Source organism: Zalophus californianus, chromosome 3 (assembly GCF_009762305.2).
Source record: "Zalophus californianus isolate mZalCal1 chromosome 3, mZalCal1.pri.v2, whole genome shotgun sequence".
NCBI lineage: Eukaryota > Metazoa > Chordata > Mammalia > Carnivora > Otariidae > Zalophus > Zalophus californianus.
This window is the reverse complement of record NC_045597.1, coordinates 136,074,021-136,097,718: the sequence shown is the minus strand read 5'-3', so window position 1 is coordinate 136,097,718 and position 23,698 is coordinate 136,074,021. Positions and strand designations below refer to the sequence as shown.

At 40.1% G+C, this 23,698-nt stretch overlaps 1 protein-coding gene across 8 annotated transcripts in view; it reads right to left on the bottom strand.

Annotated features, from left to right (window-relative positions):
• Positions 1 to 23,698, bottom strand: part of RAPGEF4 (Rap guanine nucleotide exchange factor 4) — a 295,155-nt gene that overhangs the window by 235,396 nt on the left and 36,061 nt on the right. For 7 of the 8 annotated variants that reach the window (XR_003519020.2, XR_003519021.2, XM_027588682.2 and 4 more), the window contains exons 2-3: positions 4,957 to 5,099; positions 1,891 to 1,979 (exon numbers count right to left, since the gene is read on the bottom strand). Coding sequence is in view for 5 of the 8 variants with exons in the window: in XM_027588682.2 (XP_027444483.1) it covers positions 1,891 to 1,979; positions 4,957 to 5,099 (232 nt within the window). In the remaining 3 variants the exon portion in view is untranslated. Of the gene's footprint in view, positions 1 to 1,890; positions 1,980 to 4,956; positions 5,100 to 23,698 lie in introns of those variants that run through there. The other variant, XM_027588689.2, reaches the window with a different exon arrangement.

Here is a 23,698-nt window from a genome sequence, read left to right as displayed (position 1 = left end):
GGGCCCTGTCCCCTCCACACCTCCACACAGGTGAGACCTGGTTACAGTGAGCATCAGGAACAGCTCTGAGCAAGGAGCCCAAGGGTCTCCACCAGGATAGCAGTCTGCAGGTGGAAGGTGTGTGCAGAGATAAGAGACATGGTGAAATCTGAAAAGATGACGAATAGCAGAGAGAGGGAAGGTGCGGGAGTCACCATATTTCTTTTGAGTCAAAAGCACAGAAGTAGTGCCTGACAGCCTATGTTCAGGTGACTGACTTCTTGGGTTTGAATCTTGGTTCCCCTAATTTCTAGGTTATTTGGGGCAAGTTACTTAACCAGTCAGGGCCTTACTTCCTTACCTGTAAGACAAGAACAGTAAGTTGACCTACCCTGTAGGGTTGTTGTGAGGAATAAAGGAGTAAATAAATACCTATTAGGTGCTTAGAACACCGCCCAGCACATGGCAGATACCCAAGAAATGCTAGCTTGTTCTCAGTTCCATTGAGAAACTAAGGCAGCTTACAAGAATAAAAAACTCACTTCTTACCTTGGCCCTCTGAACTCCAGGAGAAAACTGGCTCTGTGAGAGAGAAGAAGAGGGGTCGTCCCAACAAGGTTGAAAGGCACAGGTCCCAGGTAGTTTTTAAAGGGACTTTCTATGCAGTGATCCACAGAAAAAGTACCTATAGGTTATTTGGACTTGGGCACTCTAACCATCCATAACCATGGGAATAACATTGGCAACTATATTCCAAATTCCAAATGCCCACTTACCAACCATTTTTAGGATACTTTTCCATTTTTAGATGGTTGGCTTCCCATAACTTCAATATGCACACACGTTCCTACAAAATTTAAATCTCAAATTTAGGGCATTATAAATGTTTCTCACATTTGAAGTGTGTTACATATGAAGAAGGCTCAGAAGCACTGCCTTAAACATGGTGTTTGGCTGCAGGCTATTTATTTGTCCCTTTAACTGATTTATAAATTTTTCTTGATAATTCTTTCTGATGTTACAATTAGCCAATTCCATTCCTGCAGTTTTTATATGAATCCTGAATATGCAGATAGAAAGCTTGGGCCATTTTCATACTGAGGCTTGAAGGTGGCGTTTAGGGGCTGTCCTTTTGAGATTCAAGGTTTTTGGCTCCAAACATTTGGGCCCCATGGAATAAGGATAAGCAAGGTTCACTGCCGATGTGAAAGGAGAGTCTGGGTCCAATTTTAAATAGTCACAAATATTGTGGGTGGGGGAAGGAGAAAGGAGACAAAATGAGTTTTATCTACTAGGATGCTAAGCTCCTCAGAGGTCACTAATCAAGATCAAGCAAGCAAGTTCCACACTTTGGAAAGAAAAGATATTATTGGCCCTTCCACATGTGATAAGATGAGGCAGAGAAACAGTGAGAGAGCGCGATTTATAGGGAGACTGCATCAACCACACTTCCCCTGCATCACTGTAGTGCCTACAAGGCTGACAAGGGGACCACTTCGACAACAAAGAAAAGTCAGACAGGATACCAGATGGAGGAAGGATCTGAGGACAAACCTAGAAAAACTTGATTCTCTGTCCCCTTTGCTCACATTTCAATTTACGCAACAGCAATTTATCACATTGCAATTGAATCGTTTGCATTTCCCAAGAGATAGCAAGCTCCTGGAAGGCAGGCGTCGTGTTCCAACACCTGTCACCATACTCAAACCATGGGAGACATGCAGTATGTATGTTTGTTGAGTAACTTAATAAAAGAATTCAACAAACACTTGTCTAACTCCTTCCTATGGAAAGAGGAGAGGAGTTTGAAAATGTAATTTTGATGGCATAAAAGATATAGACCTAATGTGTCTGTAAAAATAATAATTATAAATCCTACTTTAAAAAAAAAAAAAGAATACGTTATCTTACCTGGTGACTGCTGGTCTCAGACACTTTAACATCCAAAGACCCCGCCAGGACAGCATACCAGTTTGTTCCAATATCACCCTGGCGAAATACTGAAAAAGAAACAGTAAGGTAAATACACCAAATATAAGTTGGTTTTACCGTATGACCACTGGTCATTAGAAGATCTAGCAAAGCTCTAGCAAAGCTCTCCACCTTTCCTCTATCTGTTTCCATAAAAGCATGACATATTTCTCTTTTCCCCTCTGTCAACAAAGCTATATCCTATTTATTCTATGAAGTGGAACTCTATTAAAGGGAACTCTTTTATATTTACAGAGTAGTAATAAGGGATGATAACCCTAAATGCTATAAGATCCTTTGAATTTAAGAAGAATTCACTGATGTTTTATGTAATTTACCTTAAATATATTTCATAGTATTGTGATTCTTAGAAAGTAATTACTCTAGATGGGGTACATATTAACGAGGTTATTTGATTCAACAAAATACTAGTCTACCACCCCAATTTCCTAAATCTACTTATATTAAAAGCAATGTATTTTTAGAATAGAATGTCCCCTTTTAAGCTCATCAATAAATGAGTAAGAAAAATAAAATCTGTTTTAAGAATTTTAACCAGTATTATCACTGTCCTTTTTCTTATTTGTTTTATAAATTCATTGCTTTTAGGCCTTAAGAGTTAACTACTCTTTGGAAATGACTCTCATCAGAAATTTCTGAACCTGACTTTGCTTCACTTTGGTAATCTCAGAGAGAAAACATTTAGGTATTTAGAGAGAACCTTAGTTCTCATATCATGTTAAGACCAGTACTTTGGAAAATCATTCTGAAACACTGGCTCAAAACTCTCATACAAATCTGAATATCCTTTTAAATATCCTGGCTAAATAAATAGATTGAATGATCTAATATTTTAAAATTCTTTTCACAATTAGAGTCAGAGATCAAGAGACTCAATATAAAATCACATGACAACCCAGTGAAACAGTTGAATTCTGGCAGGGCTAGTGCTCCCTGCATAAGAGCAAGCTTCTAGGAGCACAATAATGACGACAAGCTGCTCTAAACTTCCCAAGACGTGCTGTGAAAAGGCAAGAAGAACAATGGCATCCCACACAGGTGCAGTAATAAGCTTAAGATGAGAGACTGATGCGTTTATAGCTGGCCTCTCCAGTAACTCTGCTATTCCTAGCCTTTGTAAGTGACTTAGTTTAGAGTTAGGGTTTTGCCTTTCGTGAACTTCTTGGCCCCAAAAGACATCATCACCTGCCAATCAATTTTACATTACAAAATGAATCATGGAAGATTCATTTTGAAAATGGCCTTAAGAAACAGAAAGTAAGAGTCTCACCCCCAAAAGAATGAAGTTTCTGATGTCAGTAAGAAAAAAATATATACTGGTTTGAAAACAATATGTATGGATGATTTTTAAATATAAGTATGACTATGTGTGTACACATGTAGGAATGTAGGAAGACATCTTGAAGGATACAAGGTGTTAATAGCAATTTCTGCATTTGGGGATTGTACATCATTTTTCTTTTGCTTGTCTTCCAAATTTTCTACAATTATATTTGACAGACCCTGTTGGTCTTCCACTCAGAATCACACACCCCCCTCCTCTTATCTAAGTTAACATAGATTTTATCAAGTTTTCACCCTCCTCCACAGGACTAAGAGCTCAGAGCATAGAGTTTCTTCCCTAGCTCCAGTGGAGTAATCAGGATTGGTCCAAATCAACCATGGTGATCCCATTATCTTTGACAGTGACTGGTTTAGATGCAGGTATGTGATGCAATTCTGGCTAATGAAATAGGAAGTCTGCTGGGGGACTTCTGAAAATAGACACAAGATGAAATAGTCCTTCAGCAGGGTATCTTTGTATTGTCATGTGATGAGGCTCAGGGCAAGTTACCCCAAAATATGCCAAAGTGGTGTATTGATTATTTTGAATTAAAGTTACTTGAGAAACAGCCAGTGCAAGGACACTCTGACCCTCCTCTCTGTCCCCTGGAGAGCAGGAAGTAAGTCTCCCATGTGAAAGGAACCCTTCCTGCACCAAGATGTAGACATCATTATCACCAGACATAGAGAATTCAGGGCTGAGAAGCTATATAAACAAACTCTGCTTAGTTTCTTCACTAATTAGTACCCAAGTTTAAGTTTCTTTGTCTTGTTGGTTTTCCACAAACTTATTGTTTCTTTATCTAAAAAGCATATAAACAGCCTGCTTCTTAGGTCCCATACCTATGAGATGACCATATGTATGAATAATGTATAAAATTTAATTTGATTTTTTTTTTCTCCCATTAGCCTGTCTCTTGTCAGTTTATTAGCCCAGCCAAAAGAACTACGAGGGGTAGGGGGAAATTTTCCCCTCCTAACACATGTAATGCCTCTAATTGCTATAGGTGTCTTAGAATCACTTGGGTCAAGTCTGACAACAAAAGCCAACACCTGAGGATGCATAGCAAAACATATACAAAAACAAAATGGGAGAGACATGTGACCTTAGTAATGTCTTCAAGTCACTTAATTAACCAACTCTGAAGCCATCCTATCTCAAGACTTCCTTGAATATGAGTAATTGATTTTTTCCCTCCTTGTAGGAGTAATCGATATTCAAGCCAGTTGGGTGGGAGCTTTCTGTTATTGTATCATAAAAGTGTCCCAACAGATGGAAAGGCATTATTTTTTAATGAAAAAAAACTTTAATGCAGCTGCCACCCTCTTGTTCTCTTTCCGTGCCCATTATTCACACGTGAAATAGATGATATCACTCAGGTTGATTCAAAACATTACTATTAACATTCATTAAGAGTCCTTTTATCTTTATTTAATATCCTACTGACTCACATATTTCTTGGGGTAAAGAAAATAACTATTTGAGTTTCTAAGGATTTAGCTGAATATATGAATCAGTACATCCTTCCAGTTCCATCTTCCAGGCTACCCTGGAAGAACATTTACATGCTGTGAAAAGTCAAAGAAATCTATCTCCATGGGATAACTACAAATGATCACAAACCATACATGAAAATACACCACTGGAGTTACATTTCTTACATGTTATTCCTTTTTCCAGATTCTCATAATAACCACATAAACAAATCTGATGAAGGAGATTTGGGTGAAATTTCTCGAAAGCTTTAACTTCTTTCAGCCTTGTGAAGATTATATCCACATCTTCACTGGATCGTTCCAATGGTCTATAAAGGGGAGAAAAGGCACAAAAAGCTGTATCAATAAGGATTTACTTCAGTCAACACTCATTATGTTAATTATATTCAAATTTATGCAACCATCCCAATTGCAAGTATTTCATTGCAAACATTTATACACCTATCCCCATCACAGGTATTTCCAGGCTTTTGTCAACCATTCACCTTAAGTCACAACTATTGCAGATGGTGCGATACTCTGATTTAGAGTAAGGAATGCATATTTGGTCTCTGTCCACTGTGGATAGACACACAGCTCCTAAAACTCTTGTGATTTCCTATATAAAAGCCATAGGAGCATCTTTTGTTACAATAGTTGATCTTTTGTCCTTAGTTCCTGAAGTATTTCAGAGACATAAAGGTAAAATGGGTGTCTTGCTATTCATAACAAGACCCTCTCTTTACAACTGCATTTATGTTACTAAGGTAACCTTTGGAAAACCCTTAGTAACCTAAGGAGGGAGGCTTGTTGCCAAAGGAACCAACCACGTGATTAGAGGGTTGGAACTTTCAGCTCCACTTCCTAACCTCCGGGGAGAAGTCTGGAGATTGAGTCAATCACTGAAGGTCCATGATTTAATCAATCATGCCTACATAATGAAGCCTCCATAAAAATTCCTGAACTATGGGATTCAGAGAACTTCCAGGTTGGTGAACATGTGAAGATTTGGGACATGGCATGCTCAGAAAGAGCATGGAAGCTCCTGTACTCCATCCCATACCTTGCCCTATGCATCTCTTCTGTCTGGCTGTTCCTAAATTATATCCTTATATATATATATATATATATATATATATATATATATATATAAAAGCAATCTAATAAGTAAACTGTTCTCCTGGGTTCTGGTGAGCAACTCTAGCAAATTAATCAAATCGGAGGAGGAAATGGTAGGAACCTCTTCGATTTATAGCCCATCAGAAGCACAGTGACAATCTGAACTTGTGATTGGCATCTGAGGCATGTACAATGGGGCAGTTTTGTGGGACTGAGCCCATAACCTGTGGGATTGTATGCTATCTCTAGGTAGACAGTGTCAGAATTGAACTGAATTGAGTTGAACTGTAGGAGATCCAGCCAGTGTCTCAAAATTGCTTGGTGTGGAAAACCCACAGGTCAGTGTCAGAGTGTTGGGTTACCACAGTAGTGGAGAGAGTGAAGGAAACACAGGAGGAGTGTTTCCTTTGCAGATGGCTAAAGCAGGAATCAGAGTCCAAGTCTTGGCCTGAAGTGGCCAATCAGATAAATCAAGTGGGTAAAAAGAGCCAAATATAAGGGGGGAAAAAATCTCTCCTACATGAAAACAATGGTGAAAGCACAAAGATGAATGAGAACTGATACTGAGCCTCAATGTGGGCAATACTAGAGGGAATGGTGGAGAGCAGAGTTAACTGCAAAGATGGGACTGTCTAAAAGGAGCAGGCCTTCTTTGGCTGTTTTCCTTATTAGTGTTTTTTTTCTGTGGAAACATGGGCCCAGATGTTGTCATATCTTCCAGTTGTTCAAGGAAAGATATCTAGATATTTTGTTCACATTCCTTAAACATTGTGTAGTTCACACAAATAACATCTATGGACTAGATCCAACTTGTTGCCCACCATTTCGTATTCTCTGGATTAAGATGAACCAAAGAACCAAACAAATATGGGATAGTTTTGCAGATTACATAACTGTTTCTTTTCTTTCCTTTGCTCAGTTTTCTAAGTCTGTTCCTTCAATATGTTTTGCAGGATCATATGGTATTCCTTGATAGATATTTCACATTACACAGAAACTATCCAGCCTCATGTGTGCTCCCGAGGCTTCTAGGATCAGAAGAAATGAGCTGGTCAAGGACTTGACGGAGACAGTAATTCTCACTAAATATCCATGTGCTTCCCTAAATTTACCATCTTCCTTTGCAGTTATATTGGAGCCATGCTGTGGCTAGTGGGCCGTGAACAAAACTAGCAGGTATCTCTTCTGAGATGAGACTGTTAAAAGCCATGGGATGTCTTCCGTCTCTCTTTTCCTCAGCCACAACTTTGCAGTGTTATGGGTTGAATTGTGTCCCTCTCATAAAATATGTTGCAGTCCTAACATCTGATACCTGTGAATGGGACCTTATTTGGAAATAAGATCTTTGCAGATATAATCAACTTAATATGAGGTCATGCTGATTAGGGTGGGCCATAATCTAAGGACTCGCGTTCTTATAAAAAGAAGGAAATTGAGACACAGAGTCACGGGGAAGATGGCTATGTGAAGGTAGAGGCAGAGACTGAAATGATGAGTCTATAAGCCAAGGGACCCCAAGGACTGATGGAAACTACCAGAAGTTAGAAAGAAGCAAGGAAGGGTCCTCCTCTAGAGCCTTCAAAACAGGGCCCTGCTGACACCTTGATTTTGGACTTCTGGTCTCCACAACTGTGACAGAATATATTTCTATTTTTTAAACCCACCTAGCTTATGGTGTCTTGTTTGAGAGTCCTAGGAAATTAATACAGAAGACATGTGTTTTAGATGCTATAGCCACAAGATGGAGACTGTGCAAGTGACAAATAAAACCTCATTGTGTGAAGCTACTGAGATTTGGTGTGTGTGTGTGTGTGTGTGTGTGTGTGTGTGTGTGTGTGTGTTTAGGGTTGGGGGATTGTTACCACACCATCCTTTAGCATCACCTAGACTAACAAAGAGGTCAGGACTGGATGTGCCAGAGTCCCAAGGAACTTGGGACATTGTAGGAGGAAGACAGATCCCACCATGAGAGATGACCACTTCTGGAGGACATGAGACATCTTTGGGACAGGACATCCTAAAGATGACCTGTCACTAAGGGGAAGACCTAAACTCATGAAAGCTTACTTAAGAGGCTTTTCACCTATCCATGACACTTTCAGGCCCAAGAAAATTAGACTCAAAGAGTATGCCTACAACTAGTCTCCCAATAACCTCTACTGAAAGGACTTGGACCCTGTTTCCCAGGGAGGAGGAGGGGAAATCCTGATGCATTAGTGTCCAGTTTATGAGATAACCAAGTTCCCGAAGTAAAAGTTCCTTCACCAGGAAAGGTATAGCACATCAGGACCAGTGCCTCCTTCCACTCATTGGCCCTTTGTGAGGGCTTTATCGACTCCCTACCAGAAGGTATGTTCCCAAAGTGAAGGGGCTTTGAAACAGTGGCTACAACTTCAGCAGTTAATCAAGGGGTACAAACGACTTTCAGCGAGTGTCCTTGTGTGCCCAATGAGAATGCATGTCACAGGCAGTGAGGGCAACCGGCAGAGGCGCCCCCTGGTGAGGAATCATGCCAGCGGGGCACACTTGGTGGGAAGCAGTGTTGGCACCAGCAGGGAGTCACGCTCAGCCCAGCAAGCAGCGTGTGAACTCCACGGGCTGCTGCCACCACAGCGCTGGCACTAGTCTGCAGGCCCAAAGCAATGACAGCATTCAAATGACCACGGGAGGAATCACAAGAACCACATGAGCTGGAAACTGACAGGGCATTGATACGGTAGATTCTACTTAGTTACAGAGGAAAAAAGGTAAGTGGAGATTAGAATTCATCTTCCGTCAAGAAGAAAAGCAGCATCCCATTTTGTGCACTCTCCCTGGCGTGTGTCCCATCTCAGGAAGGCAGACCAGGACAGCTTAAACACATTTTTGGGCCAACACCCTCCAGAAGAAATAGAAAGCAGCATAAGAAAAACTTAGGTACTTCCATACAGTCCAAAACAAGCATAAAAGAACTTCAAGATTTGTAACCAGACTGTGAAAGGCCACGTGACCAAAGACACTTGAAAAGACAAAGTTAATTTGAGATAACCAGGACAACTTTGAAACCTCTCTTCCTGATATTTTCTTTAGGCATCCCCAAATTAGGTCCTATTAGTGTCGCCCACAGAAACAATGAAAAGCAATGTTTTATCTGTCATTGTTTTTACTCGGTACTTCCTGGAATGCGGAAAACTGCACTCAGCTGTAAACTAACATCTTTACTATCCCACCTCTGTAACCTACCACCGGGGGGAGTCCTTCTGTTGTCCCTCTTCTCTTGTGACTCCACAATTTCCTAATGCCGCATGGATTCTCATCTCTGTGGAGGTCATGCCTGCAACAAGTCCTTAGTGTGTGATGATGTTCTAGGGTGACCTCAAACTAACTCTTCTCTCCTACATTTGCTACTGCATCCGCACTCCTATTGGCATGCACGGAGCAGCCTCATCCTCAACCTCAGCATACCCAGGTAGTTCTACCTACTCAATGCCTTTCAAACCCATCCCCTCCTCTCAGCCTCTCCTGCCACTGCCTCAGTTGATTGTGAATGAAGGGCACATGAAGCTTGTGTTGGGACATGAAGCTAAACAGCATGGCAGCCCCTTCCTAGGAGGATGGAGAGCTTGGTTCCATCTAGTAGCCAGCACAAGCGTTTTAAGAAGGGTAGTGGCAGGGTTGGATGTGCATTTGAAAAGATCACCTTGGCAAGTCAAGGCAGATGTGAGGGAGTAAAGACCAGCAGGTAAGAGACCAGTTAGGAAGCTCTTACAGTGTTTCAAAATGATGATGTGGGCTTCTCTAATTATAACTCACTCTAGGATCCTTTCCATTCCCTTAATAACTATGTACAGCTGGTCCCCCAAGTAGAAATAAGTAAAGGCTCCAAGTTCAAAGAAGTTCTTTTCCTTAGCCTGGCATGTGACACCCAGGGCTCATTTTTTTTTTAAATCTTTAAAGAAGGAAAGAGAGAAAGAAAGAGAGAGAGATTGAAAGAAAGAAAGACCCTCACTTTTAAAACATGCTCTTACAAAAGAAGACACTGTGGTAGGCAGGAACGTAGGGTGACTCCCAATGACCCACATCCTTGTACAATCCCCCTGAGTGTGGGCAGGAGCTGTAATTTGCTTTTGGTCAATAGAGCACGGCAAAAGTGTAAGCTATCACTCCCACGATTATGTTATGATATATGGCAAAGGTAAAGAGATTTTGCAGATATAATGAAGGTCTCTAATCAGTTGGCTTCAAGTTCATCAAAAGGGAGATTTTCCCCAAGTGGGCCTGACAGAATCAAGTGGATCATTTGAAAGAGGGTGGAAGAAGCAGGAGCTTCTTTTGCTGGCGGCCTTGAGGAAGGAAGCTGCCATGTTGGAGGAGAGTGGCAAGGTGGGAATATGGGAGTATGGGAGACCCCTGGCTAGCAGCCAGCCAAGAAAACAGGGATCTCCATCCTACAGCTGCAAGGAACTGAATTCCACCAACAACTATGTGTGTGTAAAGATGTCCCCAAGCCCCAGAAAAGAACATCACCCCGTTAGCACCGTGATTTCAGCCTTTAAGACCCTGAGCAGAGGATTCAGACAAGCATGTCCTGGATCCTGCCCCATAGAAATGGCCAGATAATAAACGTATGCTGTTCTGAGCCACTAAGTTTGTGGTAATGTGTTCCACCGCAATAAAGAAAATGCAGATATGAAGTTATTTCCTCACATTGACTCATTTCCTTATGACCAGCTTAGGGTTCATTTCCTTCATGGAGCTTTTCCTTACAACCTTGCCTCTCTTCTCTGAAATCCAATTGATAATATTGCTTTTTGGTCTCTTATTTCATGATGTGAATAGTTCACATTTTATGCATGTAAATTTTGTCTTCTTGGAGATACTGTCATTCATTTATTCATTCATTTGGTATATACTATTTGGGTCTCATCTTTTATAAACCACCGATTCACTGTTTTCCTACTTTGTTTTGGTATTTTTCTTCTGTGGTTCTTCGGTTCTTCCAGAATGAATTTCAGTCTGTCATTGAAAACTTTCTAACTCCGATAGCAAGGTGAGACAGATGTTAACCCATCTAAGTTAGCAAAAGGCACAAACTAAAAATATTTCTGATAAAATGTAATTATTTTAAATACTGTATAAATTGTAATGGTAAATAATGTCTATTTAGCAGGATCAAAAAATATCATTTTCCTAGAATGCATGTATGATCTTGAGAAGAGTGGTTTTAACACGTAACTTTTTATCACATCTAGATTTCAAATTAATGGCATTCAAATAAATAAGACTTCACATTGCGGTATGAATTATCAAAATCTATGGAATTTTAAATGACTCTCTGCCAAACACATCTTTTAATGAATGCACATTCGTTTACTGCTTTCCTGCTGTACATTAGATACCTTTCCTTAGAAGAACAAGGGTAAACATGATACAACCCTATCCACAAGGAGCTTACAATCCACTGGGGAAGGGAGTCATGTAACCAAAATTAGAATACTGTATGGTAAGTACTGCAATGACGGTATCCATTATATTGTGGTCTGGATCTTATTTTACTGCACAGAGAAGACACACATCAGAACCACCAAAGTTAGGTGTGCAAGAGATAGCAAAGGTTCTGGATTCTCAGTGCTGCCTGCCTTCATTAGGTAATGTGAAAGTTTAATATACCCTTGAATCTTAATCCAGTCAATTTAGGATTATCTAGGCACTAATTAAAGCACAAAATAACACATAGGCATTTGTGAGAAAAAATGTGCAATAACCACAAAATTAGCAAAAACATCTCCCCTTAGATGACTACTGTTGTTTGGCTACGTGATAATCAATATTGGTAAACCCCTTGCCATGTGGAAGGCCACCCCCTCGTCAATCTGCTAAGTAAACCCCTCAGTGCTAACACCTGCAGAAGCTCTGGGGAACCTCCAGGACAGCGGATTCCAACACCCAACAGTCAGAACTGTGGGGGTGCAAAGTATGGGAAGAGAGGAGGGAATGGGACAGGGGGCGGGAGAACTGCTCTGCCCAGCTGCCTTCCCACAATCATAAACAGAAGGCTCAGCCAGGAAATGGACAACACTAACATATACTATAGTAGTACTGTCATCTTGTGGGAATGTATGGAATGCTTTATTTCCTCAAATACTTTACTTGTATTTTTTTTTTAATTTCCAGACGTCTTGTGAAAATTAGTAAATGTATTTCAGAACATTGGGTGTAATGTTAACAAATACATTTGTATTAAAATGACTGCGGTTGGTTTTGACTCATTTCTTCAACCGTAACTTTGGGTATAAGAGCCAGTCCTCTCCCCTAAAGAAACTGTTAAATCCAAGATAATGCAGTAATTTTATAATTTTATAAATTATAAAAGGCTACAGAAGCTATTATTAGTAGTAGTAGTACCATCATCTTCATCATCATTAGCCACAAAGAAGTTTTTAAAAAAGTATTCAATGAAAACAAGGAAAAAAGTACTTAAAAACATGTACTATTATTCTCATGTGCCTTTTGAAGCTTTTATAGAGAGATGTGCATGTATGTTTTTCTCTTTCTCTATTATAACAACCGTAAGATCTCAAACACTATGTGCTTGACAATCTCGGTCTTTTTGTAACACAATTAACTTTCCAAAGGGCTTTGAAAATTTTCATCATCACAGCCCTGTTAGATGAAGCAGGTATTATGAACCCTATTTTACCAGCAAAAACATTTGACACAGAGGTTAGATGAGTATTAATATACTAAAATCATGTGTATTTATACTGCCAATGATGACATGGATATATCAAAAATCTTTGAAACTCAAGATGTTTACCACTTATCATGTTATCATTTTAATTATATGATCATTAACCACTTAGAATACTGAAAGGTTTACTCTTTACTAATTACAAGTTTTACCAACAATGTCAACAAAATTCAGAAAGAAGGTGTTGAAAATGCATTCATTCAATCTGCAAATATTTACTTAGTATATGAGAGGAGAATAAGGCACTCAAGGCATGGCTCCTGCACCAAGGAAGCTAAAACTGAATTAGGAAGATTTGTACACGTACATCAATTACCAAGGTGAAATGTGGTAAGAATCACAATTAAAATAGGAAAAGGGAGGGGCGCCTGGGTGGCTCGGATGGTTAAACGTCTGCCTTCAGCTCGGGTCATGATCCCAGGGTCCTGGGATCGAGCCCCGCATCGGGCTCCCTGCTCAGTGGGAAGCCTGCTTCTCCCTCTCCCACTCCCCCTGCTTGTGTTCCCTCTCTCGCTATATCTTTCTGTCAGATTAAGAAATAAAATCTTTAAAAAAAAATAGGAAAAAGGAATAGGAAGAGGAAGAGGAACATCACTTAAGAAGTGATCGCTTAAGAAGACATCATTGAAGGATGAAAGTTCTAGAAAGACTTAATGCAGGCATTATTGTAAATTCTTCCTAAAATCAGTCCTTTCTTGAATTTGTCTTTTTATGACTACACACCCACCACTGTTTGGTCATTTAGTCCTAAAAATGTAGTGTATTGCTACAGCTCTTCCCCTGGAGATCGGCTGAATGAGTTTCTTACTCACCAATCCCTCACCACACACCACACACACACAGAGGCACATACACACAGGCACACAGACATACAGAGATGCATACACACACAGATACACATACACACACAAATGTACAAACACACATACACAAACACACACATACATGCTGACCAAGATTGTTTGTTGACCAAATTTACTTAGACTTCCAAATCTTTTCTTAGGCCCATCTGTGCCTTTCCTTGTAAAATGCAATTTTAGCAAGAACCCTGCCAAGTCCATGTAACCAGACCCTCCCACCCTCCATATATGACCACTTTGACATCGGATCTGGTTTCTCATCCTCCAACATCCCCCAGGTGATAATCTGATCAGCCTTGTCTTCAGCAAGAATCCTGTTAGGTCAGTTTAGCCAAATCTCCCCTTACTGCTGATGTTTCCTCTTAGTAATTTTCTACCCCCTGACCACCGCCCCTGCCCCGCTCCTTGACCATAAATTCCCACTCGCCCAAGCTATACTCAGAGTTGAGCCTAATCTCCCACCCCAACTGTAAAATCCTATTGTCCTGTATAAAGTCTGCTTGCCATCTTTAACAGGTACCAGTGAAAATCTCTTTTTCTTTAAACACACACACACACACACACACACACACACACACACACACACGCACACACACATCCCTCAACTCATTCAATGGCCAAAATCATCTCTACGCTCCTGATTCAGCCCGTGTTCAGGGTGACTCAAAAAAAATCCCCTTGATGGATCCTGAGACCCAGGAACAACTGCAGCTTTTTATCCTCACAGCTAAGACTGACTGTCACAAGGCACACCAAGATCTCTGTGACCCTTCCAAAATATGGCCCGCACATCTGCCATCAGGGAACAGAGCACGTGAAGTCTGCAAATTCCTGGACTTCATGCCTTCCTGTCTAGAAATCAGGCCTGCTTGCTTTTATGTCTTTATGAAAGAGTAAAGTAAAAACTGCCCCCTTGGTGTCCCAAATAAGAGAGTTGTGCCTGCAGATCACTCTGGACTACCATTTTGGCCCTAGCAGAGCAATACAAGGGGTCAGAATACCACCACCTCCCTTTCACGGACGACCACTCTGTCATCTGTCCCATGGTGAGAGATGCCAGGTCTGGGGCCCAAGACTATTCAGGCAGTTGAAAGAGCCTGCCTTCAGGCAGAGGGCAGGAATAGCCCTGCTAACATCTAAATAATGCCAACCCTGCTGTTGTTAGTGAGAAGAGAAAGAGAGAAACCTTTTTTGACTAGGCTCAGTGTGCTGCCATTTGTCTTATTACAATTAAAATGAAAATATAAAATCAAAGTACAGGCTTGTCCAATTTTAACAGACCCTTTTAAAAAATTTTCTCTGATGGTACATGAGCATCTAAACTCAGTACAGGATCTTCATGCTGGGCATAAGTCTCTCTACAACACACCCCCAGCCAGAGGTCCAGGACCCCAGCCAAATTGCTTACTGGACCCCAAAGAGCACATAAAGTTTTCATATTTTCCCTAGGCAATACACTTGCTCTACCAGCATTAAGTTGAAAATAATTTCTTTTGGTTACTTAAATTTTTAAAATGGCTTCTGGCATGACTCAGATAATTGATGCTTCTTTAAAATACTTTCCAGGTAACTTTGAGATGATGGCTTTTTTTCTTCTATGTAATTGTCACCATAGTAAGCAGAGGCTCTCAAAAATCACTCCACAGTACCTAGTGCTATACTCAAATTTGAGATGACTCTGTTCAGAAAACTGCCACTGCTATAAGTAAATATTTGGAGAGCCCTCAGGGCCTTAGGTCATGAGGATTAGAAAATAGGAATCTCTTGAATTGGAGCCTTCTGATAATCCTCTTTTCTTAGTGCTCTCCATTTCTGGGCGCCCAGAAGGACACCCTCGAAGGAGAAAGAAAGGAAGAATAGGGAGGATGGGGGCAGAGGCAAGGAGGAATTTACTTTACCTAAGAAGAGTGATTCTCAATCTTTTATCCCTCTCAACCCGCCTGAGGCACAGGAAACAAGCCCATGAGAAGCAGTGGAGGGAAGAGCATTTTTAGCAGGGAGTTTTTGTTTTGTTTTGTTTTTTAAAGATTTAGCAGGGAGGTTTTTTTTTTTTTTAAGATTTTACTTATTTGTTTATTTGAGAGAGAGAGACAGAGAGAGCGATAGAGAGCATGAGCGGGGAGGAGAGGGAGAAGCAAGCAAGCTCCTGGACGAGCAGGGAGCCCAACACTGGGGCTCGATCCCAGGACGCTGGGATTGTGACCTGAGCCAAAGGCAGATGCTTAACTGACTGAGCCACCCAGGTGCCCCTCCCCACCTTTTAAAGGTTTTATTTAGCAGGGAGTTTTGAAAACACCTCCCCTTACTGGATCAGCTGGTTGGAAATCTCTGGCTTTAAAAGAGAAGTGGGTATGGTACCACAATAGTGGATAGTCTGTCCCCCAAGCCTGATACCTATTTCCTTTGGAGCCTCATCTTCCACTACTCCCCTCTTCCTCCTCCAGACACGCAGGTGTCTTTGCTGCACCTTGAAGGCCTTTGGCCACCTCAGAGCTTTTGCCACGGCTATTCCTTCTGCCGGGGACGCTCTGTCCCCAGATGCCGGCGCGACTCACCCCTCGCCTACTGCAAGTCTGAGCACAGATTCTCTTCTCAGTGAGCCTGCCCTGCCCGCCCTGCTTAACTCAGCTCTCTCAGCAGTACCTGACCCACTTTCACCCAACATTCTTTTTTTTTTTTTCTACAGCACTTAACACTTCCTAACATAGTATTTATAGTAACAATAATTACTATTATAGTGATTGCCTCCACTAGAATGTAAGCTCCAGGAAGGCAGGGATTTTTTTCTGTTTGGATTACTGCTATAGCTCCAGTACCTGGAACAGTGTCTAGCATATAGTAGGTGCCCAATGAACACTGGTGAAGAGTAAATATACTTTTGTGCTTGTTGTATTTATATATGTGAGTGTATTATTATTAAAAAGTTAGTATTTCAAAGAAAATTAGATTACTTTTTGGATAAGAAACTGTCTACAAAATTTTTGCTGTTCTCTACCACCCTTACCAAATCAGAGTAATAACGAATTCTCAGACTACTGGTGTTCTCAAGTGAAAAAATGCACAAAGAATCACTTCAGTAACAGCCTATGTATCCACCAAGATTTCTTAGAGGACCCATTTCTATTTTTTCTCATGTGAGCCTATGCTAATTTTCATGACCAATTAAGGAAACCTAAATATTCAAAAATGTGATATTACTCAGCCTTTTCTGAAGGTAAAAACTACATGGGAAATGGAAATAATGCAATTCTAAAGCCATATCCCAAAAACAAAGAGAACAGATACGATTTTCCAAAAGAGATGCACTCAGAGCAGTCCATTAAATTCAAAATAGTTCTAAACTAGAATACACAATATAACAGCAACAACTACAAGGGAGTTTATTATTATTGCATGGAGATACTCAGGCTCTTGTTGTGGTAATTAATCTCTCCTGCCCCACAATACTTGTAATGGATATAAGTATATTTAAATTAGGGGGAGTGGGCCTAAATTTTACCTTAATTGATAAATAACAGATAGGAATAGAAAAACTGGTATGCGGACCCATTGGGTGAAGACAGATCTCTAGATCAGTGATGAGATTATGGAAGCTTAAGTGCTCAGTTCTCATAAGACTAGATAACAGAATTCCAGGGCTTTCAGCAAAGAACCCAAGACAGAATAAAGAACTTGGCATGTCAAGGTAGGTACCATTTTGACCTAAAACCAAGGGGTTTCAAGCCAACAGTCAAAGAAAGCCCTATAGGTGTCTTTAGTTTGCTAGCAAAATCATCTCTATATTTGATGCTGCAGATGAGTCATTTATTGAACATAATGTAGAATGGCAATATATGTTTTTTAAAATAGAATAAATGTCCTGGGGCGCCTGGGTGGCTCAGTCATTAAGCGTCTGCCTTCGGCTCAGGTCATGATCCCAGGGTCCTGGGATCGAGCCCCGCATTGGGCTCCCTGCTCCTCAGGAAGCCTGCTTCTCCCTCTCCCACTCCCCCTGCTTGTGTTCCCTCTCTCTCCGAGTCTCTACCTGTCAAATAAATAAATAAAATCTTTAAAAAAATAATAATAATAAAATAAAATATAATACATGTCCTATTTGTTAAAAAAAATCTATTGTTTCAATATAAGTAGAGAACTTATATATATAAGTAGAGAACTATATATAAGTAGAGAACTTATATATATAAGTAGAGAACTTCTGTTTCTGTTATGATGAATAACTGGTGCCAGACTAACCCTTCCACAGTAAACAATATAAAAGTTGAACACATGAAGCAACTGCTTTCAGATGTTGGGCTAACAGGTAACACATGACTATGATCCCAGAAAGAAGGAGAATACAAGTGGTAATCCACACGATAGCTCTGGGGCTTTGCCTGGGTCACTTTCTGGAACACAGGCAAGGAAAGAAAGCCCAAGTAGAGCATGGCAGTCTCATGGAGCTGGTGGGGCAGCAATTGATGGATGCTGACATGGCTGGAGTCTGCAGTGAAGTAAACCAAAGAGAAGGGAGCTGTTCTTAGAAAGAGCTCCAAAATTCAGCATAGGGGTCTTCTTGAGTCATTAACGGCAAATGTGCAGGTCAATACTCATGGAGAGGCCTGGTAGACAATAGTTCCTAAGGAGTAGAAGCTGAATGGAGATTCTGGAGGTCACACAGTGCTGAGAGATATAGCAGCTCTAACCAGCGAGAGTAGACAGATCTCACTGATCACCCTGGACATTCAACTGAGACTCCAAAAAAGCCATTCTAGAACTAGACCTAGAACTACCCTAACAAGGCTCAAAAAAATAAAAAAATAAAAAAAATTTTCTTTTTTAATAAAAGAAAGTAAGAAATCCGAGACTTTCAGTATGAGAGCTCATAATCTCCAGCATACAATCAGAAATCACTACATATGCATGGAAACAAACAAACAAACAAAAAATGTGACTCATAAGCAGAAAACGTCAAGAGAAACAGATCCAGAGATGACCCAGACATAGTGAAAATACCAAACAAGGACTTTAAAACAACCATTATAAATATGAAAAAAGGAAAAAATTCACTAGATGGGCTTAAGAGTGGATTGGGCACTGCAGAAAAACAAAACGGTGAATCTTAAGGCAGGCTGTAGAAACTATCCCAACTAAAGCATGAAGAGAAAAAAAAAAGGATAAAAAATAATAAATGGAGATTCATTGACCTGTGGAATAATATCAAGAGTTTAACCTACATGTAATTGAAGGTTCAGAAAGAAAAGAGAGAGAAAATAGAAAAGAAAAAAAATGAAGAAAGAATGGCTAAAATTTTTTCAATTAAAAGGCAGTAAATACCTGCAAAAATGTTGTGAAGCAAAATTTCTACTTAATAAGTATAGTATGTTAAAGATGGCCACACATGCTTTGCCATGATCTCTATCAAGAATTGGGACTTATTTCCCCTCCTCATGAATCTAGGCTGACTTTGTGACCAAAGGAATGTGGTAGAAGTGATACTACGTCACTCACATTAGCACTACAACTAACAAGCTATACTACCTCAAGCAGTTACTGAACCTCTCTACTTTTGGCTTCCTCGTATCTAAAACGGAGCTATGAGGGTAAAGTATCTCTCGATGTTGTCCATCTTTAGAAAAGTCTAGAGAAATTATGTAGAGAGCCAACAAATAATTAATAAATAAAAATAAGTCAGGTGCTATGCTCTATAATTACTTTGCATCTTAGAATCTAAATACCTTGGCCCAATAGGACTGGGGCTTCCAGATCAATTGCTAAGTCAAAATACACTCAGGAATTTGGTTGGAATAATGTTTTCTATATGGTATAGCTAGCTATTGCCTATAAACTAGAGATTATGTAGTATAGGGTCCTGTCAGCTAAAGTTTTAGTAAACTAAAGATTATTTAGTGCACAGTAGGATGCATTTCTTACAGACACAAATTCTCTTTTCTTTCACACTGCTTAAGCTTTAATAGTGAATAAACTGTTAAATAAATCTAGAGTTGGCTAGTAGAGAAAATAGATTTTTTTTTTGATGGATTTTTGTTAGACTAAAACCTTGTGTCATACCCACCAAATCTAAGACACCTTATTTCTATAGTTCCAACCCTAGGAATACCAGGGAAAATAGATGCCTTGAAATTAATTCTTTTTGGAAACAGCTTCTCGTACCCTTTTGGAGTGTAAAATGGCAAGAGCAGTCCTCACCAACACAAATTTCCAGCACGCCTCACTGCGGAGGATGAACTGCCCCAGGCAGCAACACGATTTGTGCCAAGGACATATGGCAGGGATTATGATTAGTCAGGGGCGAAGATTCAATTTGACAGTCTTTCTTTATACTGTTAGTCATTTTGGTTTTCAACGTGATCAGAATTAATAGTCCAAACCAGGTAGGCTGGTGTCTAGAATGCTGGTTTAATAAAAAGAAAGCCACCCTTGCATATAATTTCAGTCAAGTTTGAATGATTGCATCCAGAAATTATGACTACCCAGGCAATAAGATGCCTAGAGACAGAGTTCCCAAAGCCAGTGGCTGACCAATGCCTATATCAGAGAGAGGCCTTGTTATAGCCATGTATAGTCCATTTAGTAACAGGATATTGTGACTCTGTCTATACCCAACACGTAGCTCTAGTTTGAGAGGTCATAACAGCCTTCCTAAATGCCAGAAGCTGGTCCACCTCTTCTAGTCCTCCTGTAAGGAACAAGGAGCCACTTCCCAGGGCCAGCAAGAATTAGATGCTCACACCCACACCAGTCCCAAGTCTCTGAGCAAGCAAAACAGGAAGTACCCTTGTCCCACAGCTTTTCTTCACCCAAGCAAAGATAAAGAACATTAGAATTCTGAATTTCAGTCTCTAATCTCTTTCATTCAACAAGTCTGCTGTGTACGGACCAAGTGCAAAGCTTTTGAGAATTACAGGAAGAATGATACTTTGATTATGCCCTAAAGCAACTTCTGATCTATAAGGGGATCTAAGACCTCTATCTAAATGATGATAATGCAAGGATGAAAGCAGTCTTGTGGGTGCATATAAAGGTACACAGATACCTATATAAAAACTCCTGGGGATTGAAAGCTAGACAAGACAAAAGTGAGTAGAGAAGGCTTCACAGAGAATGTTTTTCTTCCACTTCTCAGCTTCCCACAGCATTTTAGCTGAAAATTGAGCTGGGTCATGGAAAGTGGGCAGAAATTGTGTAAGTACAAACAGAAAGTAGGTTTCCAGGCAACCGGATGAGAAAGCACAAGCAAAGACATGGAGATAAGAAATTAAAGGCCAAGAGTAGTCAGTAGTCCCAATGGTTTGAAGTTCCAATGGTTTCTCAAAGAGGAAAACTGAGAAATAAGATTGGAACCCTATGGGACAGGGCTGGAATGCCAGCTGGTGAGGGTACAGACTTTATTCTGCTAACCATGGGGGACCAGTGGAGATTTGAAGGACACTGAAAAAAACTAGAGCCATAATTTGGAAAACCCATCTTCTCACAGGGAATGAACTAAAAGAGAAAGTGACAAAAGGTATAGAGACTAATTAGGACAGAGCCCTAGGGCTCCGTATGTCATGTTTATTCAGGTGTGACAGTAATCATAACTCTCTTCTCCTCTCTCCAATGCCCACTTAGAAATAGCGTGACTCTAAATCCAGTTTTCCCTGAGACAATCATGGCTCATACCTATAGTCCCAGTGAAATTACTAATACTCCCCCATTCACTCTCAAAAGTAGCCTAGTTTGGACAATAAATTATACACGTACTTTACTTACATGACCTCTCATTCCACCTGTCTGCAGGTACTCTCCTCGATATCAGGGAAGCAGAGACAATTTGTATAATTCACAGTCCTCTCCCTTCCTCACTCACCAATGAGTGATTATGGGTCAGTTTGTCTCCCTCCCCATGTAACTAGGCAATCTTCATTCTTCTGGCTTTCAAGCTTCTGCTGCCCCATTCCACCACTCCAGGATGGTGGGGCAGAGCAGGATGCAGCTCTGAGTGTTGGGAGAAGGGGGGTTGGGATGGCAGAGGAGGCACAGCAAGAGGACACAGGGACTCTCAGGGCTAAGGCAGGGAGAGATGGACAACAGGGCACTCCAGCTGTTGATGAGTAAGATTCCAGACCTTTGTCTTTTCCCATCTGCAAGTGTCAGGGGGTGTGTGAAGATGATGAAAGGGTACATGGAATGAGGAAAACTAAAAATGTGGCTTAACTGCATGGAAGTGATCCTAATTATAGTCATTTACTTGAACATCGTATGAACCATTTGTCCCTAATTACACTGCTGTCCAAGAACAAATATGTAAATCATAAAAGGTGCCAGATCATTTTTATTGTGGTTTTATTTGATTATAATAGTAATCTTTTTATATGTGTTTATCATTATGGTTTGTTTCTCATGTGGCATGACCACTTGTTTACAATATTGATTCCTTCTCATATTAATACATCATCTTATACAATAAAAGATCTGAATTCTTCAGGCACTGATAAACTTTTATGGGGGAAAAAAATGCCAAGCCAATAGGAATGATCTTTGAAAAGCAATGAAAATGCACAAAGAGTGGCACTGCATTTCTGGGTGGGCCAAGAATACTAAATAAGAAGGAGAAGATTCCAGCCATTCAGATGGAAGTCAATTTAATGAGTTTAAGAAAGAGATCAAAAAGTGGTTATTGACATTTCCTAGAAGAGCTGGGTACTTAGCAAATTCAGGAAGCAGGTGTTTAAGACAAATTAGTAATCCTGGCTTTATAACCCAGCAGTACAAATAAATAAAAAACACAAAATGCTTTGGTAAGAAAATAAACTTGACTCTTCTCCCAGACCACTGGCAACTTTAACACAGGGACCACACACATCTGACACTGGTTGCTTAGCAGAGCCCTGGCATACAGCAGGTGCTTGGTTATTCACATATTCATTCAACAAACACAGTAGTATTTAGTGAATCCTTAGCTCCCTAAATTCATTTTATAATGAATTTTAAAATAATTTTTAGTCTATTTTAAATATGTTGATTTTTTTATTCTTTGAATTCAAAAATTCTCTTTGTATCGGTGTCTAAATTTCAACAGTTATTAGTTTCTCCTGGATGGACAAAGTTTTTTATTTTTCCTTGAGAAACACATTTTTCTTCATAGATTAAATGTATACTTTTATCTAACCCTCACTGAAGGTGGCTTTATTGTTCATGATATAACAATTGTACTTTTACCTCATTGTTAGGTGTCCACTTGCCTGCAGGTGCATGTAAATTAACATTTTAAAAATAACACTAAAAATTAAAAAGTTTTAAAAATAACACTTATTTCCTCTCTTAATTACATAAATGCATTTGGGGAAATCATTAGGGGAAAAAATCACCCACAATTATAACCTCCTCAAACAGCCTCAATCTACTGCATGTCTTTCCAATCAATCTTTATCTAGCAGGCTAGCTAGCTAAAATCTAAAACCTGTTTTACTTTTCACAAATTGTACCAAACTATAGATATAACTCTGTAACCACTGAACATTTTACATTACAGCCTAACAGAGCCTTCCAACCTTTTTAAAAGTCATGGCGCTCATGGAAAATGGCTGAGATAAACAGATCCATGTTCCCAAGCCACCTGTTAATGCTCAGGCCACCTCGAAGGCTGAGGGAATCAATCCCTCAGGCCTAAGGACCTGCACTTCAGTTGGGAAGTTCTGGCCTAAGGAACCAGTTCTGCAAGTGTGATTGTTCAGGAACCAATGGGGAGTGAGGGTTATGATAAATGGCAACATTCTTCACCTTAGCATTCATCCAGTGCCTACTGTATGTCACCATGATACTCTCCTCAAGGTTGGTACATTGAAATACCCTAGGTAGCCAATTCAATACAATCTGGCATGCATTGTTTTGGAAAATAACAGTAAAAATAGCAGCTGCCATTTATTGTATTCTTATTAGAGGCCAACACTTGCTTTACATAAATTAACTCATTTAATCCTCACAATACCCTTTTAAGGTAGGTATTATTATCCTGCAGATGGGAAAACTGAGCCTGGAAGTATTGAGTAACTTTCCCCCAATCTCTCAGTCAGAGGAAGGAGTCAGAACTGGAACCTGGTCCATTGACTGCACTCTTACCCACCATATTTTTAATCGTGTCCACAGAGATGTGTGACTGCCCTAGGCAGACTGATAACTGGGGGCCACTTCAGACATTCTCTGGCTAGTTCACTGTTTACTTAGCAGAAAGGCTGAGCAC